The sequence below is a fragment of the Idiotropiscis lumnitzeri genome, chromosome 12 (assembly GCF_059441095.1).
Source record: "Idiotropiscis lumnitzeri isolate Australia: NSW breed Sydney's pygmy pipehorse chromosome 12, RoL_Ilum_1.0, whole genome shotgun sequence".
Classification (NCBI taxonomy): domain Eukaryota; kingdom Metazoa; phylum Chordata; class Actinopteri; order Syngnathiformes; family Syngnathidae; genus Idiotropiscis; species Idiotropiscis lumnitzeri.
The window spans coordinates 22028085-22048919 of record NC_142402.1 but is presented as its reverse complement, the minus strand read 5'-3'; the positions used below and the strand labels follow the sequence as shown (position 1 = coordinate 22048919).

Below are 20835 nucleotides of genomic sequence, written 5' to 3'. Positions count from 1 at the left end.
GTCACGTTACTAGCGAAACGGACTTTAGGACCCAGAGGCCAGCAGTGCGAGCAACAACTCCGACCCGACCAACCAAGTGACGTCATTTTGAAAAACAACACCCCCCCCCGAAGGAGGCACCTTGAGTGTCGACATTCGTCGCTTTTTCATTTCATGCCCTTTTTGTTGCAACTGCAGCGTGTCTGTCAGTGTGCGTGCGCGCGTGTGCGTGTGACTGTTCGCGTGAGTTCGTGTTTGTCGGAGACTTTTTTGTCGCTTATGCAATTCCGCTTTGCCTGCCAAGTTTTTGGTTTTGCTTACAAACGACATTCATTTTTTTATTATTTTTTTATTTATTTATTTTTTTTATTTTTTTTTTCTTTATTGCAAACTGCAGAAAATACAACAATTATACAAACGACATTCATACAATTAGCCGAAGAGGCGAAATGACGTCACTTCTGCCTTTCACGTGGGATGCGTTTGCAGATACGTATTTATCACTTCTGGAAACTGCGAGAGAATGAGGCTTTTGTGTACATTTTTTTAAACAACTATAACTGTTCAAGTGAGTAAATAGGTGCTTCGTTTTTAACGGCAAGCAATCAGCTCAACTTTATTGAAAAGAGGAAATCCATACATATTTTTGTCAATTAATAATAAGCTAATTAATTAATGAGTCTTTGGATCAGTCGTGTTGTGGATTTGATTTCATTGCAAGCAAAAACTTGACCTGATGGCGACTGCGGCTCGTTTTGTTTATTGGCAGTGAGGAGGAGGAAGGAGGCCATGCAGCCTCTGTGTCACGTGACCAGCTCGCTCGCCATCAGCAACGCTCGCTCGGCCTGCAGTCCCGAGCTTCTCCAGGAGGCGGCGGTGACGCTCTGCATCAACGTGACGCGGCGGCAGCCTTTTCCTGACGTCAGCGTCGTCGCCGTCGCGGTCACGCGCGTCGCCGTGAGCGACCGTCCCGACGACGACCTCTACCGCCACTTGGACGCCTGCGCCGACGCCATCCACGCCGAGGCACGAAATGGCGGCCGCTGCTTGGTCTACTGCAAGAACGGGCGAAGCCGCTCGGCCGCCGTCTGCGCGGCCTACCTCATGAAGCACCAGCAGGTGGCGCTGGTGGACGCAATCAAGGTGACGACCGGGCGGGGATGCTCTAGTTTTACCGACTCACCTGTCCTCGTGAGAATCATCCCAAACTTAAACGCCTCCTTGAAAGTTATCAAATAAAATTTGGCAATTTGGTGGACAAGTTATGCCTGAAGCTAGCGTCTCGGAGTCTCTTTGGCCAAATGGAACAGGAAGTCAGCCATTGCGGACTGAGGCGGCCATTTTGGGCCAATTGCGCCACAAACAGAGATTAGGTCCAAATGAGGCCCATTCGTCGACGGATGCGAGTCGTGAAATCGTGCGCGTGCGGCATCACGTCAACGTTTTGCGCACGTTGATCTCCTGAGCGCTTGTTTGCCGTTGCCAGATGGTGAAGGCCGCCCGGCCGGCGATCGCCCCCAATGACGGCTTCCTGGCTCAGCTGCAGCGCTACGAAGACGAGCTGAGAACGAGGCGAGAGCCGCAAACATCGCACGCGCACGAGCTCGGTGCCGCCCAGCCCTGAAAAGACGCCACCGCCAGCCGGTGAGTCGACGAGCATTCGGAAGCATTCGGAGCTGGACTGGTTCGTTGTTGGTGCTTTGGAGCTTAATAAAAAAAAAAAAAAAAAAAAGACGCCGCAAAAGAGCAACAAAGGTGACGTTCCTCCTTTCATTCCGAAAGGCCGCTTTCGTCTGCCGGGGCGCACGTGAGCGTTGCCGTTGCATCGTTTTGCCGTTTTCAATCATAAGATTTGCACGAAAAAGCCTCAAGCGCTCAAATTGAAAAATGAATTCTGACCTTTTGGTTTTGAAGCAGCCTTTTCGTATTCACACGTCGGAAAAGAAAACGACGAGAAAAAATGAGCCACCGGCACACCTTGCAAAAAAGGCCAAAATGTAACCGGAGCTTGTCCGCTTTGGGTTGAAGCCGCTGCAACTCGTAAGAAGATAAACACACGCGAGCACAAACGAGTTTATTGAGGTGCAACATTACGCTTCTGGCGGCGGGGCGCTACTTTTGTCCCAGTCCCGGCGCACGCCGTCGATCCACTCGTTGTAGTTGGACACCTTGGTGTAGATGCCCAGCTTGTCGTGGCGCCCGCAGCCCTCGCCCCAGGACACCAGGCCCACCAGGAACCAGGTGCCGGCGTGCAGCGTCACCATGGGGCCGCCGCTGTCGCCCTCGCAGGCGTCCATGCGCTGGCCCAGGACGCCGCCGCACAGCACGTTGTCGGAGATGTTGTGCGACATGTGGGCGGCGCACACGTCGCGGCTGACCAGCGGCACTCGGATCACGTTGAGCGCCGAGCTGAAGCGCTGACTCTCCTGGCTCTCCTTGCCCCAACCCGTCACCACCGTCTGCGTGCCGTTGCGGTGGAGGACGCGCTCGGCCAGCCCGCGGCCCGGCAGGCACGCCGGCACGATGTACTCGGAGAACGGCGCCGGGCTCTCCAGGCGCAGGAGGGCGATGTCGTTGTCCACCGCGGCGCTGTCGTAGTCGGGGTGCTGGAAGGCCTTGCTGACTTTCAGCATCACCTCGGTGCCCTCGTCGCGGAAGCGCTCGTAGTCGCCTGCGGGCGAACGACCTCGGTTTTGCCGATCCGCAAAGATAAGAAGGAGTGGATCGGCACTCGCCGACTCACCCAGTCGCACTCGGAAGCGCAAGTTGTTGTCGAGACAGTGGGCGGCCGTCAGGACCCAGTGGTGATCAATCAGGACGCCGCCGCAGTGGAAACGACCTTTGGCGTTCTGCAGCAGGACCTGGCGGCACAACGGCGCTCGTTAGCCATCCCGTTTTGCTCGCTCGGGTCAAGGGTCACCTTCCGACAAATATCCGAGTGCGGCGGCGGCGGCGCGTCTTGCTGTTGGACGCTCACCTGCCAAGGACTCTCGCCCTTCTTGCCCACCTCGCCGCCCACCATCCACGGCATGAGGCCGTCCATGGGCCGCGTGTAGGACGAGCGTCCGATCAGCAGCTGGCCGCACGACGACGGCCCTGCGAACGCGTCACGTGACGTCACGTCTTTTGCCCATCCGCCGGCGCGCTTTCTCACCTTTGGCGATGCACTTCTTGGCGTCGTCGTGCAGCTTGTAGCCGCCGACGCAGCCGCACGTCCGCCGCAGGCCGTCCTCGCTTTCCGTGCACTCGTGGTCGCAGTCGCCGTTGTTCACGCTGCAGTTGGTCGCCGACTGAGCTGGGACGGGACGGTCGTCACGAACGAAAGAGCTTTCAAAGACGGATTTGCCGACTCGCCGGACGCGCTCCAAACCAAATGGACAATTTCACCTGACGCTTTTTTGCCGCTCGCGATCTCTCTACCGTTTTGGCCTCGACCCTGCGGACTTATTCCTAAGAATTGTCGGCCCCCGACCGATAAAAAATCAAAGCGTCCGTGCTCGAGATGCTGACGGCAAAGCTTAATTTCAACATCGTTGGCCGTTTTGTCATTTCCGGACTGTTCAAATTGCGCTCAAAACGCCGACGCTTGGCAAGTTTTACAGGGAAGATGATTTGGGCCTCCCCAAAAAGCCGGTTAGCAAATGCCCCCTTGGATTTTTCCACGTGGGGGTCTTGAACTGACCGTGTTGGCAGTACTTTCCCTCGTAGCCGTGGTGACAGCTGCACACGTAATCTTGCAGCATGTCCACGCACCTCCCGTGGACGCAGAGGTTGGACTCGCACTGGTTCCCGTCTGAAACGCACGTGAACGCGCACGTGAACCTCCTTTCCCACAATGCTTTGCGGCAGCGGCGGTCTCACCTCTGTACACCGTCCAGAACTCCAGCTGGAAAAGGACAACACACGAGTGTCAGGATGTCCCGGTGTCCCTGAATGCACCATCCCGCAACCTGACTGATTTTTCATCTTGGATTTTTATTCCGTTTGGAAACGATTTTTTTTTTTATTGACTTTTTGCTTCACAAACAATGCTTGGACATCGCCTCGCAAGAAATAATAGCCACGAGTGTTCATTTATTCTGCAAAAAAAGACGGGGACTTCCTCGTATTGACTTTATTTGTTGTCTTTTTCAGGCCTTTTGTTTGTTTTTTGGTCTTAGCAACTTTGATGTCAGGTGACGTCTCTTGACGGTCCGTCCTTGGCAGACTCACCCATTTGTTGATTTTGTTTTTATCTTCACAGCACTTAAATCGTGCTTGCGTCATTGCCAAAGCCACAAATTTGTTTTAAGGGAACCCATGACCACAAAAAGGACAAGAAAGCCCCCTTTTAAAAACATTTGCGGTCGAATGGGCATCGTCGATATCGAAACGATAGCCGTTCTTTTTTCCAAGATATCGCGACTCGCGACCGGCTTGCGGCCGTTGTGTGCTCAAGAGGTAAAAAATGAGAACAATCGCGGGATCGGTATCGATGACGACTCAAGAGTTGAGACTCGTTTGGAATATGATCTCGATATGTTAAAGTTGTGATCTTACCGTGGCCTCTCGAACCTTAAAGATCTCCCGCGCCTCCTCGAATTCGCACGTCTCCTCCACGCACTCTCGCTCCATGGACGGCGGCTTGAGCTCCTCCAGGAAGGAGTTGGCGCGGCGCGATCGCAGCAGCATGTGAGCCTCCGGCGGCCTCGAGAACACTGAGGAAGCCGAGCACAACCGCACGCTGCTTCATCGCCGCTGTCGGCCCATCGCTCGCTCGCCGAGGACTCACCTGATAGGCTGAGCGCCGACGCCGCCCACATGGCGAACGTCAGGCTGACGCAGACGACCGGCCGGCGCATGGCACTCGAAACCTGCGACCGATCACACCCGGGGTTCAGCGCTCGGACTACAAACATGGCCGACTTTAGCGCGGGACAGACGAGGCCTCCGACGCCATTTCACGAACCGAAACTTCTTTTCTACCTCCGGCCCGAATCGAGTCGACTTTATTTCTAAAACACGAGCGCAGCGGTGCCAAAGATCGGAGGGGAAAAAATGAAGCGCTTGGGATCCACTTTCAATCCAAATCCAACTCGGATTCACTTTCAAAGCCGAAGCGATTCCGAGTTGACTTTGAACCCAACGAAAGTTCGTTCACGTTCAGTCAAACTTTCAAACGAGACAAAGAAGGAGACGGCGGCGGCCTTACTTGCTGCCGTTTGGTGCTTTTCTGCTGCCGTTTTGACGTCTTTGTGTTTGTGTGCCGTCAATGAGTGACCAGCGATGTTTACTGCCGGTCCACAGTCTGCCGACGCTCACGGTCAACAAAGCCGCCTCCTGGCGGGCCAACGCCACGCAAGTACAAATACTGGCTCGGCAGACGGCGCGCCAACTTCACCGATCCACGTTTGACGCCAGTTTTTGGTTTGGGGACGACCCGCCTTCTCGGGCTCGTTCGTTTGTCTTCACGTTCTTATCTTCATCCTCCTCATCTTCGACAAAAAATGTCTGCCGTTGTGCGATTTATTGTTTGTTTAGTTTTTTTTGGAAATAAAATGAAATGTTCTGAGGTGACGTAGTGATGATGTCATCACTGAGCCGGTTTCCACGCAAAACTCAAACGTCTTCAAATGACCTTTTTAGCATATTAGCATTAGCATTAGCACGAAGGTTTGTTCGCACGCGAAAGCACCCGTTTGCCGTCGCACGTTAGCACAAACGTCGGCACGTCCGTCACAGCATCCATAGCAACTGAACTTGAAGAAGAAACTGCGATGTCTTCGATTCTTTATTGGGTTTCTTTTCACGTCAAATGCGACGACAAATCCTTTTCAACTGACTTCACAGCTAACGTGCGAGCCGCATGCTAAGAATTGCAACGTTTGAGCATCATCTAAAAAAAACAAGTCAGCACAAAACTTGAAGCTTTTTTTTTTCAGCTTTCTTTGGGCGTCATGTCGTCGCCTCCCGACACGTTTCCTTCCTCGTCGTCGTCGTCGCCGATCATGCCTCGAAGGTACGACCGTTTGAACTCCTGGAACACAAGCTCCTCCTCCATTTCACTTTGCACACGCACACAAACACGCACGCACGCACGTACGCGCACACACTTAACACCTGAGCAAAGCACTTATTAGCAACGGCATTTTTGTTGTCCTAGCCGTTAGCTTTAGCGCATTGCCATCAACGTCAAACTTTTGTCTTTAGCACTTCACCAAGATGAAACTTTTTATTAGCATCAACACGTTGACGTAACGTGTCTCGCAACGGCGTATGTTAGCATTAGCATGTGACACCACCTACGGGTATCGCAAAGCGTGCTAATAGCGTCCTCGACTAAAGGAAGGACAACTAAAGTCACCTTTCCTTGACTGGCGGCAAGAACAAGAAGACAAGAAGAAGAGTGTGAGCTTTGGAGAATGTTGATGTTTTCGAGAAGCCGCCGCCGCCGCCGCCGTTCTGACCTGTGTCCGGTTTCGGGTGCATCAGTTTGAAGGGAAGCTCCAGAGCAACTTCACTGTCACACAAACAACGTTGAGCAGATAAAAATTGGGTTGAACTCGTTTGACGACGAACGCTACTATTCGTCGACTTCACGCCTCCGCGTCAACCTACAAATCTTCAAGTGGTCTAGAAATGTGGCGCTAAAAATGTCTTTTGGGCGTCTCAGACGACTTTCGACTGGCTTGTCGCCGCACTTTGATGCTTGGCGAAGGCGCGAAACGTGCGGCCGGCGAACAAGACGACAACAGTTTGGCGTCGGTGTCAATCACAGGTGGAAAAGACGAGAACGACGTTCGGCGTCGCTATATTAGCTTAGCTTAGCTTAGCTTAGTCGGCGGCTGCGTTTCCAGTGTCGGTTGAGCGTGTCGAGAAGCGTCCATACGCACCTTGAGCTCATCAAGCTGCCGTGAAGTGGAAATGAGAACGGAATGAAAAAAGAAGTCTTGGCAGGAATGTTAACCCGAATCCGGGACACACACAAAACACAGCAGTGTCTTTTGTCCTCACCCTTTGATGACGATCTTGACCGTCACTCTGTAGGACACCACGATGCCCAGAACCTCCTTCAGGACGCCCGGCTTGACGCTGGAAGGGCCACTTAGCATTAGCATTAGCATTAGCGTCACAAGCCGGATGCGCTCGCTCACATGCTGGACGACGCCAAGTTGGTGTCTTCGTGCTTGAGTTTTCCGTCCAAGGCGATGCCCCGCCTCTCCCTGTTGTTGGCCAGCAGGGGGAGGAGCAGGACGTCTTTTTGGAGCGCCGCCCCCGCCGACACCGTTTCCCTGAAGAACAACAAGCTCGGTTTGCCGTCGGCGTTAGCCCGCTAGCATTAGCCCGCTCGCCACTCACCCTTCTTCGATGGCGACGCATTTGACGTAGCTGTCGTTGGAGTAAAGCACCACGGTGGCCACCTGATCCACTGCAGACGACGACAAGGACAAAAATGGAAAAAGGCGACGTCCGCAACTGACGTAGGCGGCGACCAGAAGGTTCGCGAGACCCAACGCCGTGGCTGATTGGTCGGTGGTCACAAAATGACCAACATGCGCTCCGTTTACGTTGATTGCGCTGTCGCCAGCTGATGATGTCACGCTTTCACGTTCGCCGTCGCCCGGCGCGACAATGTCACGCTACGCTACGATTTGAAATTGGCTTTGTGTTGTCGCCACATTTTTTTCAGCCCACGTCCGCGGTCTTTGATCCTGTTCTTCGAGGGCGGCTGTCCTGCCTGTTTTTGGGGATCTCTCCCCGCTGCGCCGCTCCCGATCCAAATGATCCGATCATCGGCAAGGTCAGCGGAAGCCGCGCAACCATCTCGAACATTCGAATGACGGACGACAGGCAGGCCGGCCGCCTTCGAGGAACAGGATTGAAGATCCCCGACCTAGGTTATGATGTCATGTTGTGACGTCACGCGATGATGTCACGGCGCTAAATGGGACGAACGTACCGGAGACGACCACGTTCTTGACGTTCTTGCTGGAATTGTTGAGCACGTTTAGGTGCAGTCTCATCGTCTCGCCGTGGTAGAAAATCTGCCGACGGAGAGCGGGAGGAAGTCACCGGGGCGTTGACTGTCACCATGGCGACGGCCGGCCACGCCCCCCCCCCCAACCCCACCTCTTTATCGAGCCGGGCCGTCACGTGCAGCGGCTTGTCCGACACAGAGAAGTCGCGCGAGATTTCCACAGCGCCCCCCTGCGTCTCGGGGGCGTACTGCACCTTCCTGATCGTCAGCTTGACGGAGCTCCTGGAGGACGAGGAGCGCACGGAGATCGGGGGCGAGCGTCATTAGGCTCGGGCGGACTCGGCGCCGGCGGGAACTTACCGTTTGCGGATTTTGGCATCCTGACTCTCGGCGCTGAAGGCTTTCACTTCAAACTCCACCGCGCATTGCTGAGCAGACGAGATGTCATAAAAAGTGTTATGTGGCTGCCGAAGCGCACACACGCGCACACCCTCATCGTTGAATCGTAAGCATAGCCCTAGTTTGAAAGTATGAATCGACTTTGAAACAATGATTTGACCTGACACTGACACACGTAAACATAAACACACACAAGACGCACACGCGTGTGTACACGCAGACACACAAGTGTCGCCGTCACCTTGCCCACGTCGTGCGGCGCCGGCTGCATGGCCACCGAACATGGCAGGTTGTCGGGGAACTGTGACGAGACCAGACAGGACACGTGTCGGCGTGGTGCTTAACGAGTCCATGGCAGGTGGCTGCCGTTTGTCGCGGGGAACGTGTGTGTGTGTGTGTGTGTGTGTGTGTGTGTGTGTGTGGGCGGCGGTACCTCGAAGAAGAAAGGGTAGGCGTCGTCGCCGAGCTTCCGCAGCAGCTTGGCCTGCGTGCGCGTGTGGACGCCTTGCTCGCGGTCCTGCAGGGGCGGGTACACCTGCCGCGTGGACAGGTAGAGCTCGCGGCGGAAGGCCACGCCCATCACGTCCATGTCGTCGCGGCCGTAGCGGAAGGTGCACGACAGCGTGACGAACACTAGGGGGCGCCAAAAAGCTCGGTCACCACCAGAGGGCGCTGCGTTGCGGCCGACGGGACGGGCTCACCTTTCCTCCCCTGCAGGGCCTCGCGCTCGATCGCAATGACGCCATCTAGTGGGAGCGCCACGCGTTGGTTAGCGTTAGAAATAGCTAGCTAGCTAGCTGGCTAGTTGGCGATGTGTCTTGGCCGCTAAGTGAAGAGTGAGGTAACTCGCTAGCGAAGCGGCTAGGTGGCTAGTCGGATAAATGGCGCCACAAATTGATTTGGGTAGCACAAGACAAGTTGTTTTTTTTTTGCGGCCTCACCGACTGGATCCACAGAGTCCACACGGTCCACAAAGTCCCGCCTCCCCATGTATACGCCCACCTGAAGAGCACCACACCGGAATGATGACATCATCCGTCTGTCATGCATCACTTTCATCACATTCAATTCATCCATTCATCATCCAACCACCGATGCGAGTCGCGGCGTTAGCACGTTAGCACGTTAGCGTGATCTGACCGACTTATCCTTGCAGATCTTCTTGAAGACGACATTCTTGGGGCTCATGATGCGGCTGCGCGACAAGACAAGGGCGTCATTCTGGGTGTCGCCACGGCAACCCCACGCACACTCACCTGCGGCGAGACCAGGACGAACGAGCACGACGGCCAAGTGTGACGATGGCCGCGGGCCTCGTCTCTTTATGTTAGCGACGGCCAATCCGGAGCTTTCGCCACGGTGGCCACGCCCACAATGGCCACGCCCATTGCAGCCTCCTCAAATCAACCGCTGAGAGGATTGGAAAGCGTTCCGACCAGGTCAGCACAACCAATTAGATTATGGTGTGTGTGTGTGCGCACCTTCCATGTTCCCATGACGACAAGCTGTGTTTTTCATAAAGCTGTTGACGCTCCATCTGGATTTTTGATGCCATCTTTTTTTTTCAAACGGACGCCTCTCGGACTTTGAATTGTGAACAAACTCGTGTTGAGGAGGACTTTCTCAATGTCCAATTAGAATTATTATTTTTTTGGGCCTTAAGTATGGCTATCGTACAAAGTATCAAGGTGTAGGTCAAAGGTCAAGATGGCTCAAGCGGTCACACCCAAAAGTTTATTTTCCACGATTGTTAATATTCTGATTCCGTCCTTTCCATTATTGCTTCGGAACGGTTGACGCGGTCGCTTCTTCGTCTTCGAAAACGAGTTGGTTCGCGACGGCAAATTCCAAAGGCGGGTTTTGGGCGCAGGTCGCACGTGCGGCAGGATCTAATCTGGTTTTCTGCCTGTCAGCAGCTCGCCGGGATTACGGCCCGCGTCGTCGTCAGCGTGATTACTCGCATCGGATTACAATCGCGCACGCGCACGCATGGAAAGACGAGTATGGAAAAGTCAAAGCGCTCCTTTTATTCATCCGAGCATGATTGTGACGTCACGAAAACGACGCGGCGCTTCGCCGGCGAGTCGTCATCTTCTCACTTGAAACGCGTGCGTGCGCGTTCAGACGTAAGCTCTGGCCGTCTCCGCCTCCGACGTGGGCGTGGCCTTGTAGACCTTGGCTGGAGGACCGTTGCCGTAGTAACCGCTGAAACACAGAAAACGGGACTCGTGAATCTTTGACGGCGGACGCTTGCTATGCTAACGCTAATGACCAGAAGATGCTAGCTTGCGAGTCCGACCTCTCCTAACCCTCGTTTGAAACCTACGCTGAGTTTGAAAGGAAAATTGGAATCCTCGTCGTAAAGCCGACTTTGAAACCTCCGCCCTCGTTTGAAACCTGACTTTGAAAGTCCACATTTAAAAGCCCAACTTTGCCCTGAAACCCAAAGTTGTGTCTGGAAAACTTGAAACCGTCATTTTAAGCTCGAAGCCTCATTTGAAACCCGAACCCAAACTCTGTTTTCCAAACCTAAGTGGAAAGCCGAGCCTTGACTCGAAACCGTAACTGGAAAAGTCAACCCTGACTTGGACGTCTACCGGTCTTAAAAGTTCCAAGCCGAACCGGATTTCCAAACCCCAATTTCAAAAGCTAAGCCTTTTCATTTGGCCTTGAAATGTCAACTCGAAAAGCGAAGTTCGCCTTCCGAGGCCAACCAAAGCCAAACTCGTGAGCCGCAAACGCCAAAGTGAAACCGAAAGCGAGCGGCGCGGTTCTGGAAGTCCAACTTGACGTCGTACCTTTTGTGGCCAGCAGGGGACGCCCTCTTGCAGGCGCTGCACAGCAAGCCGCCCCCCAGCACGGCGAGGCAGGCGGCCCCCCAGCCCAAGTAGAGGCCCTCGCCCAGCTCGAACCTGCAAGCAAACGGGATGCCGGATGAAAGGGTGGCGTGACGCGGCGCGACGTGACGCAACACGCCACGTCACATGTGCGAGCACGTGACTGACTTGACGCCCATGTACAGCGGGTTGTAGAAGTCCTGCACCACCATGCTGGCGTACCACGACACCGCCGTCAGGCAGCAAAAACCTGCAAGCACAAACGGCTCGGTCATTTGGCCGACGCCCCGAAAGTGGCGCCGTGTTTGGCCGAGCGCGTGCTGTAAAACAGGATGGACGCGCAAAAAAAAAAAAATGTCCAGGATCGTTTTGGTCTTTGCTTGAAAGAAAGATGAAAAAGTTGCGGTCACTCGTCATGTGGTTGCTAAGCGATCAAACGTTTGTGTTGTACGCAAACCAGCTTGTTAAAAAGGACCGGTTGAAAAAGTTATGTTGGAGAGGTCCAAACGCGGAAACGGAAAACGTCTGCGAACGCGGCTCACCGGCCAGAATGCTGAGGACGCCTCCGGTGACGGCCATCTTGGCCTTGGCGGCGTCTCCGGCGGAACCGATCTTGATGCACTTCAGACCCAGCAGAGAAACCACCATGGACGCCAAACCCAGCAGCAAAGACACGATCATCAAAGCGCGGCACGCCTGCACGTGACCTGCCGCACAAAAGCAAAAAGCAAACGTTTCTGCCGTCTTCTGGGTCGGCGCGTTTCGGAGTTTCACTTTCTTTGTGATTGAAGGCGTCGCAGCTTCTGCCGCGCATTGCGTCGCGCACGCGCACAGACCCCGCCCACCCCCAAAACGTGATTGACGGCGGCACAACGAGATGGCCGAAGAACAAAGCGCCAAGGACGACTTTCGCATCGTCCATCCGCGGACCTCGAGAAAGAGAAAAATGAACATTTCACGTCGGACCCGATGAAGAAGAAGAAGTCACGAAGGCCAAAAAGGGGATGCTCAAAGGTTAAAGGAAGAGGAAGACGCGTGCGAAAGCAGGCAGAAGCGGAGAATGAAGGCAAACAAAAAGGTGGCCAGTTAATGATTGCTCGCCATCGTCATAAAATGGCCGCCGCGCCTCTTTACGATCCGCCAACAGCACGAAGAAGGCGCAGACGCAAATGCAAACTTTTTCTTCTGCTTGACACCAACAAATGGAAAGAGAACGAGAAACGAGCTTGAAGTGGGAACAAGTTCTGAAGGCGCACCAACAGAAAAGGAATGAAGGCCAAAGAAAAATAGTTGAAGGCCAACCAAAGCGGCAGCGAAGAATAAAAAGCTCACCGATGAAGGCCGAAATGAAAGCGACGTGCGAAGCAAACGCAAAAAGATTGAAAGAAGAAAATGAAGGCCGGAGAAAAGTGAAGAAATGAAGCTTGAGATGGCAAACAGAAAAAGAAGAGGAAGAAACCAAGGCCATGGACAGCGAAAGAAGAAGGACAGCTCAAAGAAAACTTTGGAAGGTTCCGGCAAACGGCGTTCTCGAGGATGGCGGCTCGCTTTGGGTGCGGAGGCCAGTTCGAGAGTGACCGTCGCAAAAAAAAAAAAAAAAAACGGCGGGAAGCGCTCGTTGCTTCTTCTTCGGAAACAACAACCTAAAAAAAGTCGGCGGCCTGGAAGGAAGCCGTTCGAGGGCTGAGGAAGAAATTGCAATTGGAATTGAAGGCGCCAGATGGGAAAAGCGGCAGCTCAAGAAGGCGGGAAGGCCGCACAATCGAGAGGAAGGAAACAAAAACCGAGGCGAAAAGGAAGACAAAAGAAGCAGACACCAAAAGATAACGAGCGGAGACGGCGGCCAAGTGTTGCGACGTCTCCTCGGCCACCTACCGGGCAGCGAGAGCAAGGACTCGAAGTCGCGGCACTCGGCGATGCCGGCGCTGTTCTCGGCGCACGAGTGCCACAAGTTCTCAAACTGGCGCTGAGAGATGATGACGCTGCCCGACACGGTGGAGATCTTCCAGTAGTCGTTAGCCAGCGCCGCGCCCGTCAGCAGCCAGCTCAGCAGGCACATGACGAAGCCCGTCGCCTCCACCGCCGTCGACATTGTCGCCGCCCGACCGTCAGCGAGAACAAGCGCAAACCGAGGAGACCGAGTCGACGACGAACAAAACCACGCGCCGCCCTCGCAACGAATGACGACGGCGCGTCGGCGTCGCGAGACTTTGCCCTCTGACGGGGGCCATAAAGCGCCCGGCCCGCCCCCCTCCTCCTCCTCGTCACGCCTCCTCAGTATCGGTTGCCGCGGCCGCGCCGCACCCTCGGCCGCATCCCAAGCCCTCAAAGGTGAAGGGCGAAGGAAGACCAGAAGGCAACGACACGTCGCGGCTCGTCGAAAAAGTCCATTTGAAAGCAAGAGCGTCGGGAGCCGACGGCGAGACGAGACGTGAATGCCGAGGAGGAGGTTTTGAAGGCGGCAAGAGGAGAGCCAATGGAGGAAGCCAAGGCGAAAGAAGCAGGAAAGGGTTGCAAGGAGAACATGAAGGCGAAAAGGAGGAGTTGACTTGGAGGAAGGAGGAAGGAAATGAAGGCCAAGAAAGGAAGGCAAAAAAAAAACCATAAAGACCAAAGCGGACGCTTTGAGTGATTGCTGAAGAAGGAAATGAAGGCTCATCGAGCCAGTCGGGAAGGAAGATGGCAAATGAAGCCAAACGAGAGAAACGAAGGCAAAATGAGACCGATGATGAAGTTTGCGAGGCAACCTCAGATGAGCGTCGAAGGCGAGCTCTTCGATCGCGTCCCTCGAGCGTCGCTGCTGCGACACGTCTCGTTTCAGGCGCCGATTATCGGATCATTTCAAACAGGAGAAAGACGGCGGCCCTCCAGGAACACGATGGAAGACGCCCGCTCCAGCGACCAATCTGGGATTGGTCGTCATGAGAGGAAGATGGCGGACGACCATATAAGGACGTCCTGACGCGGGAACCAAATCATCTCGTCGGCAACCACGACAACAACCGTCTCATGCGCGCGCGCGTGTGCGCGTTTTAGAGTTTTATGACCAGCCTGAGTCAATGTTCCATCACCAGCGCAGGTCAAAGTTCAGCGAGTCACGCGAATGTGATCGCAAGGACGGCGGCAAACGTCGAGAAAAGCCGAGAAGGACGACGCGGCGACGACGAGGTGACAACTCAGAGACGGAAAAGTCAAAGTCAACAAGAAACGAAGGCCAACGGAAGGAAGACGATTCGCGTGAAGGAAAAAGCAAAATGAAGTCGACGCTGCCAAGAAATGAACGTTGAACATGCGCAAAATCAAATCATGAAAGAAAGAAAAATGAAGAGAAAGAGCAGAAATGACGTTGAAATCAAAAGAATGTCCCGAAAGTGAACATTTGAAGCCATGAAGGCCGAAGGAAGTCGGACCACAAATTAAAAAAAAGAAGCTTAAAGCGAAATTAGAAGAATAAAAAAAAAAAATCAACATTGGAAGAAATTGAAGCGAAGAAAAAAAAAAGACCAAAACGAAAAAGGCCAAAGGAAGGCTCAAAACGTCAAGATGTTTTTTTTTCCCGACGCTCTATTTTTTGCGACGTGCCCCCCCCCAGTTGCGCTGATGAACAACGATGCCCACCCCGCCCCCGCCCCCGCCACCGCCGGCTTCATTTCTGCATTTGCCGCTTCCACGCTTGCCCACATTTCAACGTTTGGCAAATTCTCCCACGCACAAACGAGCAGCAGCGTGAAATTGGGGGCGGGGCCAAGCCGGGGGGCGTGTCCCGCCCGCCGCGCCGCCGTGCGCTCAAGTCCGCTTTTTTGCCAGCCACGAACTCAAACTGGACCGGCTCCAACAGCGATGACGGGTCGCCGGCGGCGGCGTCAACGCGGGGCGGAGCCGACCGGTCCGACCGGTCGGGCTGAGCGTCGAGCGACTTTGCCGACGGCTTGCGAGCATTTCGTCGCTGCCGTCGAGGTCGCCGTGCCTCCGAGCGGCTGCCCACGATGAACACCTGTCTGCTGCTCGTCCACGTTCAGCTCGTCCGCTGTGAGTACGCCAAGAGACAAACTGTCACTGAATGGACTGGTCGCCATCGTCGACTTTTGAAATCGGACTGGATTTTGGACAAATTGGGCAAATAAATTCGATTAAAAATAAAACTAATGCGAAAACTAAGCAACGCCCTTCAGATTTTTTTTTAATAAAAACTAAAAAACTACAATAAAAAAAAAATCCATTAGAGTTAGAGTAGAATGTTGTCGTCTTTTTGCGATTTTGGACGATTTTGACAATTTCCCAAATCAACTTTGTGCGTTGACATCTCCGGTTTTTCGTTTTTGCTTGATTTTCACAACCTCATTTGCAGAACAAAAGTCTCTCGTTGCTAACGACAGCCGTCTTTCACGATATCGCAGGAAAATAAAAAAATTTAAAAAGTGGAGACGCGTACGACCTCCGCAAAGTTGGAGCCTGCAAAAAAAAAAGACCAAAGTGGCAACTTTTGCAAAAACTTGAACCGATCCACAAAAAAGTCCTTTTCCGATTCAGCGAAAAGTGTTGAGCGGGCTAACCTGTTAGCATTAGCCACATGCTAACACCTCGGACTGCAAAAGCAATCAAACATGGGCGGTGACGTCGTCTTCTTCTTCTTCTTCTTCAGACATCTGGGGCGCGCCGCCGCCGCCGGGTCACGTGACGATGGATTCGGTCAACATGAGACACGTGCTTCGGTGGCGCCCGCCCTCGCCGCCGCCGCCGTCGCCGTCGTGCAGCACGCCGCTGCTCTACTCGGTGCAGTTCCAAGGGTGCGTTCCGCGACTGTTACTCGAGTACGCGGACGTCCCCCAACATTTACTGAATCGCAAAGTGCGAAAACTCAAATCGTGACGAGACGCTCTCCATGTTCGCAAGTCGACTTTTGGACAGTTACCGCGGCGAAGACGAAGCTGCGCTCCAGATGGAGCGGAAAAAAAAAAAAAAAGCACCCCGAAAATCAAATTGGAAGATTTCTTCTTGCGTTTGACGCCGAGCAAGCGCGAGCCGGCAACGTTGCCAACGGCCAGCGCCAAGACGAGGGCGACCACGTTTGGTCGCTTGTCCAAAAAGGACACGTTCGCGCAAACGTGCGTTGGAACTCGAAAGTCGAGTCGGAAATGTTCATCGCGATCATTGGCCCAACAGTCGAAAGACCTCGACGTGACGAGTTTGCCGCAAAAAGCCAAGCGTCGGCCATTTTGTAAAAAGTGACATCACACTTGCTCAGGCAAGCCTCCAAACGGTGGCGCAAGTACATTTTTCTTCTTGAGGCGTACGTTTGCACACTTCAGCCCAGTTCGCAGTAAAAGGAGACGCGTTGCGGTTGACCAAGTTCCGGTTCGGACCTTCTGTGCTCCTCGTTAAAAAAAAAAAATTTAAAAATCCAAATAAAAAGACGTTGGTCATGTGACATTCGCAAGCCGAGCAACTGTCAAGCCGTCGATCAGCAAAATGGCCGACGCTCCGTCGGATGGATGCCGACACTTTTGCCTCGTTCACAAACGCCACGCGAATCCCCGGCGCGTTTTACTGGCGCGGACGTTTCGGGATTTGAATTCTTGCTTTTACTTGACAAACAAGATGAACGAATGCCGCAAATAGAAAAGGCAAACGTTGGATCGACCCAAAAGGTCACGTGGGCGGACGGGAAGCAACTCGACGGGCAACATTCTCAACGTTTGTTGACGTGAGTCACGCTAATTAAGATCGTTAATCGTAAGTTGCGATGGCTTCCACTTGTTGTGCGTCTTTGCAAGTTAGTGTCGTTCGCCTAAAGTCCCCTCCAAAAAAACAATAAATAAATAAATACAAGAAAAACATTTCGGGGGAAAATGCAATAAGAATAAAATGGCTTTTCAAAAAACAACTCCAACTTACATTTATAAATGCTGACCACAATTCAAAGAAAAATGTCCGTTTTCATCATCGTACACGAATTTTCGGGGTTGATTTGAAATAGAATTTATTTTGCTTCTGTTCTAATTTATATGACGCCATATGGAAAGCGTCAAAGAGTCCTTCGAGAGTCGTTGCTGACTTTTTTTTCTAACATTTGACAAACACATTGAAAGCAAAAACGGAACCGACCTTTTGACACATTTGACTTTTGTTGTCATGATCCACAGCGCTTCTCCTGTACAGGGTCGCGGGAGGCGACTCCTGATTGGTTAAGAATTGTGGCACCGTCGTCAGTTAGCCGGCGTCGCAAGCGCGACCGATTTTGCGCATGCGCGTCGATGGTCTTGTACACGCAAAAGCCATTTAGGTACGCGCTTTTCATCGTTACGCTGACGTCATTGCGACATAAATCCAACGCCATTTTCTTGTCGCCGCGACCCGCAGCGAGTTCGAGTTGTTGGTCCGGAACGGCACGTGGTTGGACTCGCCCGAGTGCCGCGACGTCACGCGCACGCACTGTGACGTCACTTTGGATTTGGGCTCCGACTCGGACTACAACATCCGCGTGCGAGCGCGCTGCGCCTCCGACGCGTCCGAGTGGGCGCAACTGGCGCCGCCGTTCAACAGGCGGGAAAGTAAGCGAGCGGCGTGCAAACCACAGCTGGCCAGATGTGCTTGGGCTCGTTCATTCACTCACTCACGCGTTCACGTGTTCAGCCGTGCTGACGGTGCCGCAGATGACGGTGTCGGCGGTGGGCGACACCGTCCTGGTGTCCTTCGAGCAAGCTCCGCCCACGGCGTCCATCGAGGTGGAGGTGTGGGAGTACGGCGCCCCCCCCAGCCAGGTGAGTCCGACGTCATCCCGAGTGACGTCGACGTGCTCACCGCAAAGCTGTCCCGCAGGCTCGCGTGTTCGCCGTCCCGGCCGAGGAGAAGTTGCTGCATGTCGCCGCCCTGCAGGACCGGGCGGTGTACTGCGTCCGCGCGCGCGTGCTGCTCAAAGAGCAACTGCGCAGCCAAGACACCCGCGAGCAGTGCGTGCAGGTCGCAGGTACGACAGTCAAAGTATCGCCAACGTGATCGTGGACGCGACGCACGGATGTTGCGCTATTTCAAATCCCCCCCCCATCCCTCATCAGGTCCCCACACCCACTGGAAGGGTCCCACCACGGCCGTGATGACGCTGCTCCTCATGGTGGGCGTGGCCTTCGGCGCCTTCTTTTGCGTGGTGCAGTACCGCACGCGACGCTATTGCGGCTACTTCCACAAGGAGGCGCTACCGCGCTCGCTGGTAAGTTGCTGCCGGTGTCGTGCCAAATCTGTATCCCCTGACGCGGGAGCGCGCACGCATTGACGAAAGGCGGCGCGATGTTTCTACGTTTGTTTTCATTGAAAGGCCTGAAGAATGTATAAGTTTGTGTTTTTGATTTGCTGTCATTGAAACTAGGTCTTTTTTAGCAAACCGTCTGCCGTAGCCACTTGATGCGACTGACAGCTGTCGTCCCGCTTCTTCCGCAGCTCGTTGACGGGCCCGCCCCCGCCGTGCCGAGTGAGCCCGAGCTGGAGGTGTGCGCCGATGTGGACGTGGTTCCCAAGGACCGGTGCCTCCAAGCGGGCCACAACGCTCACGGTTGACGGCGTGGGAACGAACACCGACGTGTTGGACCTCCGCGGCTCTCTTCGGCTTCTTCTTCTGCTTGTCCTTGTGCGACCGACCGGGTCAGGCTAGGTCCGGAAGGTTCTGCCAGCTCGTGCAGTTGTAGGTATTTGCTCACAAAGGAGGAACAATCGTGACGCTGAGCAAGACGGATCGCTCAAAGGCTGACGTGAAGTAGCAGCACAAAACGTTTGGATCTTCTTAAAACACTTGACCGTTGTGTTAATGGTTAACAAAATCGCATTTGTCGTGCAAGGTCCGGAATGCCATCCAGAAGCTGCTCTGCTTTTCAGCTCAAGTTGACGTGGTCCAAACGATTGTGAAGAACTGCTCGTCAGCTTGAGAAGCTCAACGCGAGACGTCCCGAAGCAGCGAAAGCAAAACTTGGTCTGGAGCCAATAAATCATTCAGTGGCGGTCGCTCAGTAGGGGGCGCTAGGGAGATCACTACTACGTTTAAATGAGAAGTCAAAGTTGAAGTTGGCGTACGTGATATTGTTGAGGTTGGGTGTGAGCCCGCGCGCATATTTAAAAAAATTGCCGACATCGGGCCAAAACCTCGCACATCAACATTTGGCAAAGTGCATATTTTGCCCTCCCCAATAGAGCGATACTATTGCGCAATCCACGCGCAGTTTCCATTATTAAATGTCTGAAGTGCTGAAAACGATTTGCTCTCTTTAACGATGCGGACTGAAAGACTCAGCAATCCTTTTTTAGCGTTATGGCGTTCGTTTAATCTTCGTTTTTCACTGCGGTCAGAAAGCCTCGACACGCAAAGACCAAGTCAAGCCAGCCGCCACTCTTATTTTCAATACTGTGCAACACGGTGTATTACGGTAATGCGCTTGTTGATGGCCATCTTCAAAATAAAAGCTATGAAACTCAAGTATGCACGTCAGTGGTTTGGATTTAAAATACTGTTATTCAACTTCTATATGCACCCAGGGGAAATGCAAACTGACTCAGAATTGCACCAAAAAATGTTATGAATTGAGAAAGAAAGAGAAATCAATGTAAACTGTAGCTCAATGGCTGATATTACAACTGATTTAATAAAAAATAATTAAAAATTAAGTTTTCATTATCCCACAACAAGACTACTGCCGAGTCACACTAGTCCACCCAAGGTACTTTCATCAAAATCTGATATGGCATTTAAAAAAAAAATGCCAATGAAATATCAAAATTTGACCTGTACACCTGATTTCGAAATATTATTAGAAATTAAGTTTTCGTTATCACGCAACCAGACCAGCGCTGGGGCATACTAGGCCACTATGGGTATCCAACCAAAGTACTTTCATCAAAATCTGATGTGTCATTTCAAAATAAAAGGCTTGAGAAATCTCAGAATTTGAATTTGACCTGTACACCCAATTTCGAAAATTCATTAAAAATTAAGTTTTCGTTACCCCGCAACCAGATCGGTACTGGGGCACACTCGGCCACCCAAGGTATCCAACCAAACTACTTTCATCAAAATCTGATGTGGCATTTCAAAATAAATGGCATGAGAAATATCAAAATTTGACCATCGCAACCGATTTCGAAAATTTATTCAAAATTAAGTTTTCGTTATCACGTAACCAGACCAGCGCTGGGGCATACTAGGCCACTATGGGTATCCAACCAAAGTACTTTCATCAAAATCTGATGTGGCATTTCAAAGTAAAAGCCATGAGAAATGTCAAAATTTGTCAGTTACACCCGAAAGCTGAGCTTTCTTCTGCATTTTATTCTGAAATGCCACATCAGATTTCATTCAAAGTACTTTGGTTGGATACCTTGGGTGGCCTAGCATGCCCCAGCGCTTGTCTGGTTGAGGGATAACGAAAATTTTATTTTTAATGATTTTTTTATTAAATCAGTTTTAATATCAGGCATTGGTGCACAGTTAACATTGATTTCTCTTTCTGTCTCGATTCATACCATTTCTTGGTGCAATTCTGAGTCAGTTTGCATTCCCCCTGGGTGAAAAGAGAAGTTTAATAACATTATTTTAAATCCAAACCACTGACGTGCATACTTGAGTTCCACAGCTTTTATTTTGAAGACGGCCATCAACAAGCGCTTTCGGCGCATTACCGT

General features: G+C 52.8%; 5 protein-coding genes across 10 annotated transcripts; 2 read left to right on the top strand and 3 right to left on the bottom strand.

Moving 5' to 3' along the window:
* The first annotated feature begins 121 nt into the window (after positions 1 to 121).
* Positions 122 to 1699, top strand: dusp28 (dual specificity phosphatase 28). The gene is made up of 3 exons (XM_088310775.1): positions 122 to 547; positions 749 to 1122; positions 1466 to 1699. The coding sequence occupies exons 1-3, from the start codon at positions 457 to 459 to the stop codon at positions 1601 to 1603; spliced, it is 603 nt and encodes a 200-aa protein (XP_088166901.1). The 5' UTR covers positions 122 to 456; the 3' UTR covers positions 1604 to 1699.
* A 339-nt stretch (positions 1700 to 2038) lies between these two features.
* Positions 2039 to 5302, bottom strand: LOC148326560 (vitamin K-dependent protein C-like). Its single transcript, XM_088310766.1, has 9 exons — positions 5171 to 5302; positions 4751 to 4832; positions 4519 to 4676; positions 3841 to 3865; positions 3662 to 3772; positions 3134 to 3274; positions 2957 to 3075; positions 2723 to 2840; positions 2039 to 2650 (listed from the first exon to the last, which is right to left on the bottom strand). The coding sequence occupies exons 2-9, from the start codon at positions 4818 to 4820 to the stop codon at positions 2070 to 2072; spliced, it is 1323 nt and encodes a 440-aa protein (XP_088166892.1). The 5' UTR covers positions 4821 to 4832; positions 5171 to 5302; the 3' UTR covers positions 2039 to 2069.
* Positions 3031 to 18869, top strand: il20rb (interleukin 20 receptor subunit beta). Of its 6 annotated transcripts, XM_088310768.1 has the most exons (8): positions 3031 to 9774; positions 15815 to 15959; positions 17316 to 17455; positions 17533 to 17723; positions 17806 to 17933; positions 17992 to 18139; positions 18228 to 18379; positions 18607 to 18869. In XM_088310768.1, exons 1-8 carry the CDS (start codon positions 9710 to 9712, stop codon positions 18721 to 18723), a joined length of 1086 nt encoding a protein of 361 aa, XP_088166894.1. In that variant the 5' UTR covers positions 3031 to 9709; the 3' UTR covers positions 18724 to 18869. The 6 variants fall into 6 exon arrangements, with proteins under 6 accessions (XP_088166894.1, XP_088166898.1, XP_088166899.1 ...); XM_088310772.1 differs by lacking the exon at positions 17316 to 17455; XM_088310773.1 differs by lacking the exons at positions 15815 to 15959; positions 17316 to 17455.
* On the bottom strand, positions 5732 to 9681 carry saga (S-antigen; retina and pineal gland (arrestin) a). Its single transcript, XM_088310774.1, has 16 exons — positions 9592 to 9681; positions 9476 to 9530; positions 9277 to 9337; positions 9037 to 9081; positions 8769 to 8968; positions 8577 to 8636; positions 8297 to 8364; positions 8089 to 8218; positions 7919 to 8003; positions 7318 to 7387; positions 7113 to 7250; positions 6973 to 7050; positions 6852 to 6866; positions 6426 to 6478; positions 6323 to 6332; positions 5732 to 6023 (listed from the first exon to the last, which is right to left on the bottom strand). Exons 2-16 carry the CDS (start codon positions 9521 to 9523, stop codon positions 5897 to 5899), a joined length of 1188 nt encoding a protein of 395 aa, XP_088166900.1. The 5' UTR covers positions 9524 to 9530; positions 9592 to 9681; the 3' UTR covers positions 5732 to 5896.
* cldn15la (claudin 15-like a) lies at positions 10340 to 13264 on the bottom strand. Its single transcript, XM_088310776.1, has 5 exons — positions 13048 to 13264; positions 11715 to 11879; positions 11341 to 11422; positions 11134 to 11247; positions 10340 to 10540 (listed from the first exon to the last, which is right to left on the bottom strand). Exons 1-5 carry the CDS (start codon positions 13262 to 13264, stop codon positions 10456 to 10458), a joined length of 663 nt encoding a protein of 220 aa, XP_088166902.1. The 3' UTR covers positions 10340 to 10455.
* Positions 18870 to 20835: the final 1966 nt, after the last annotated feature.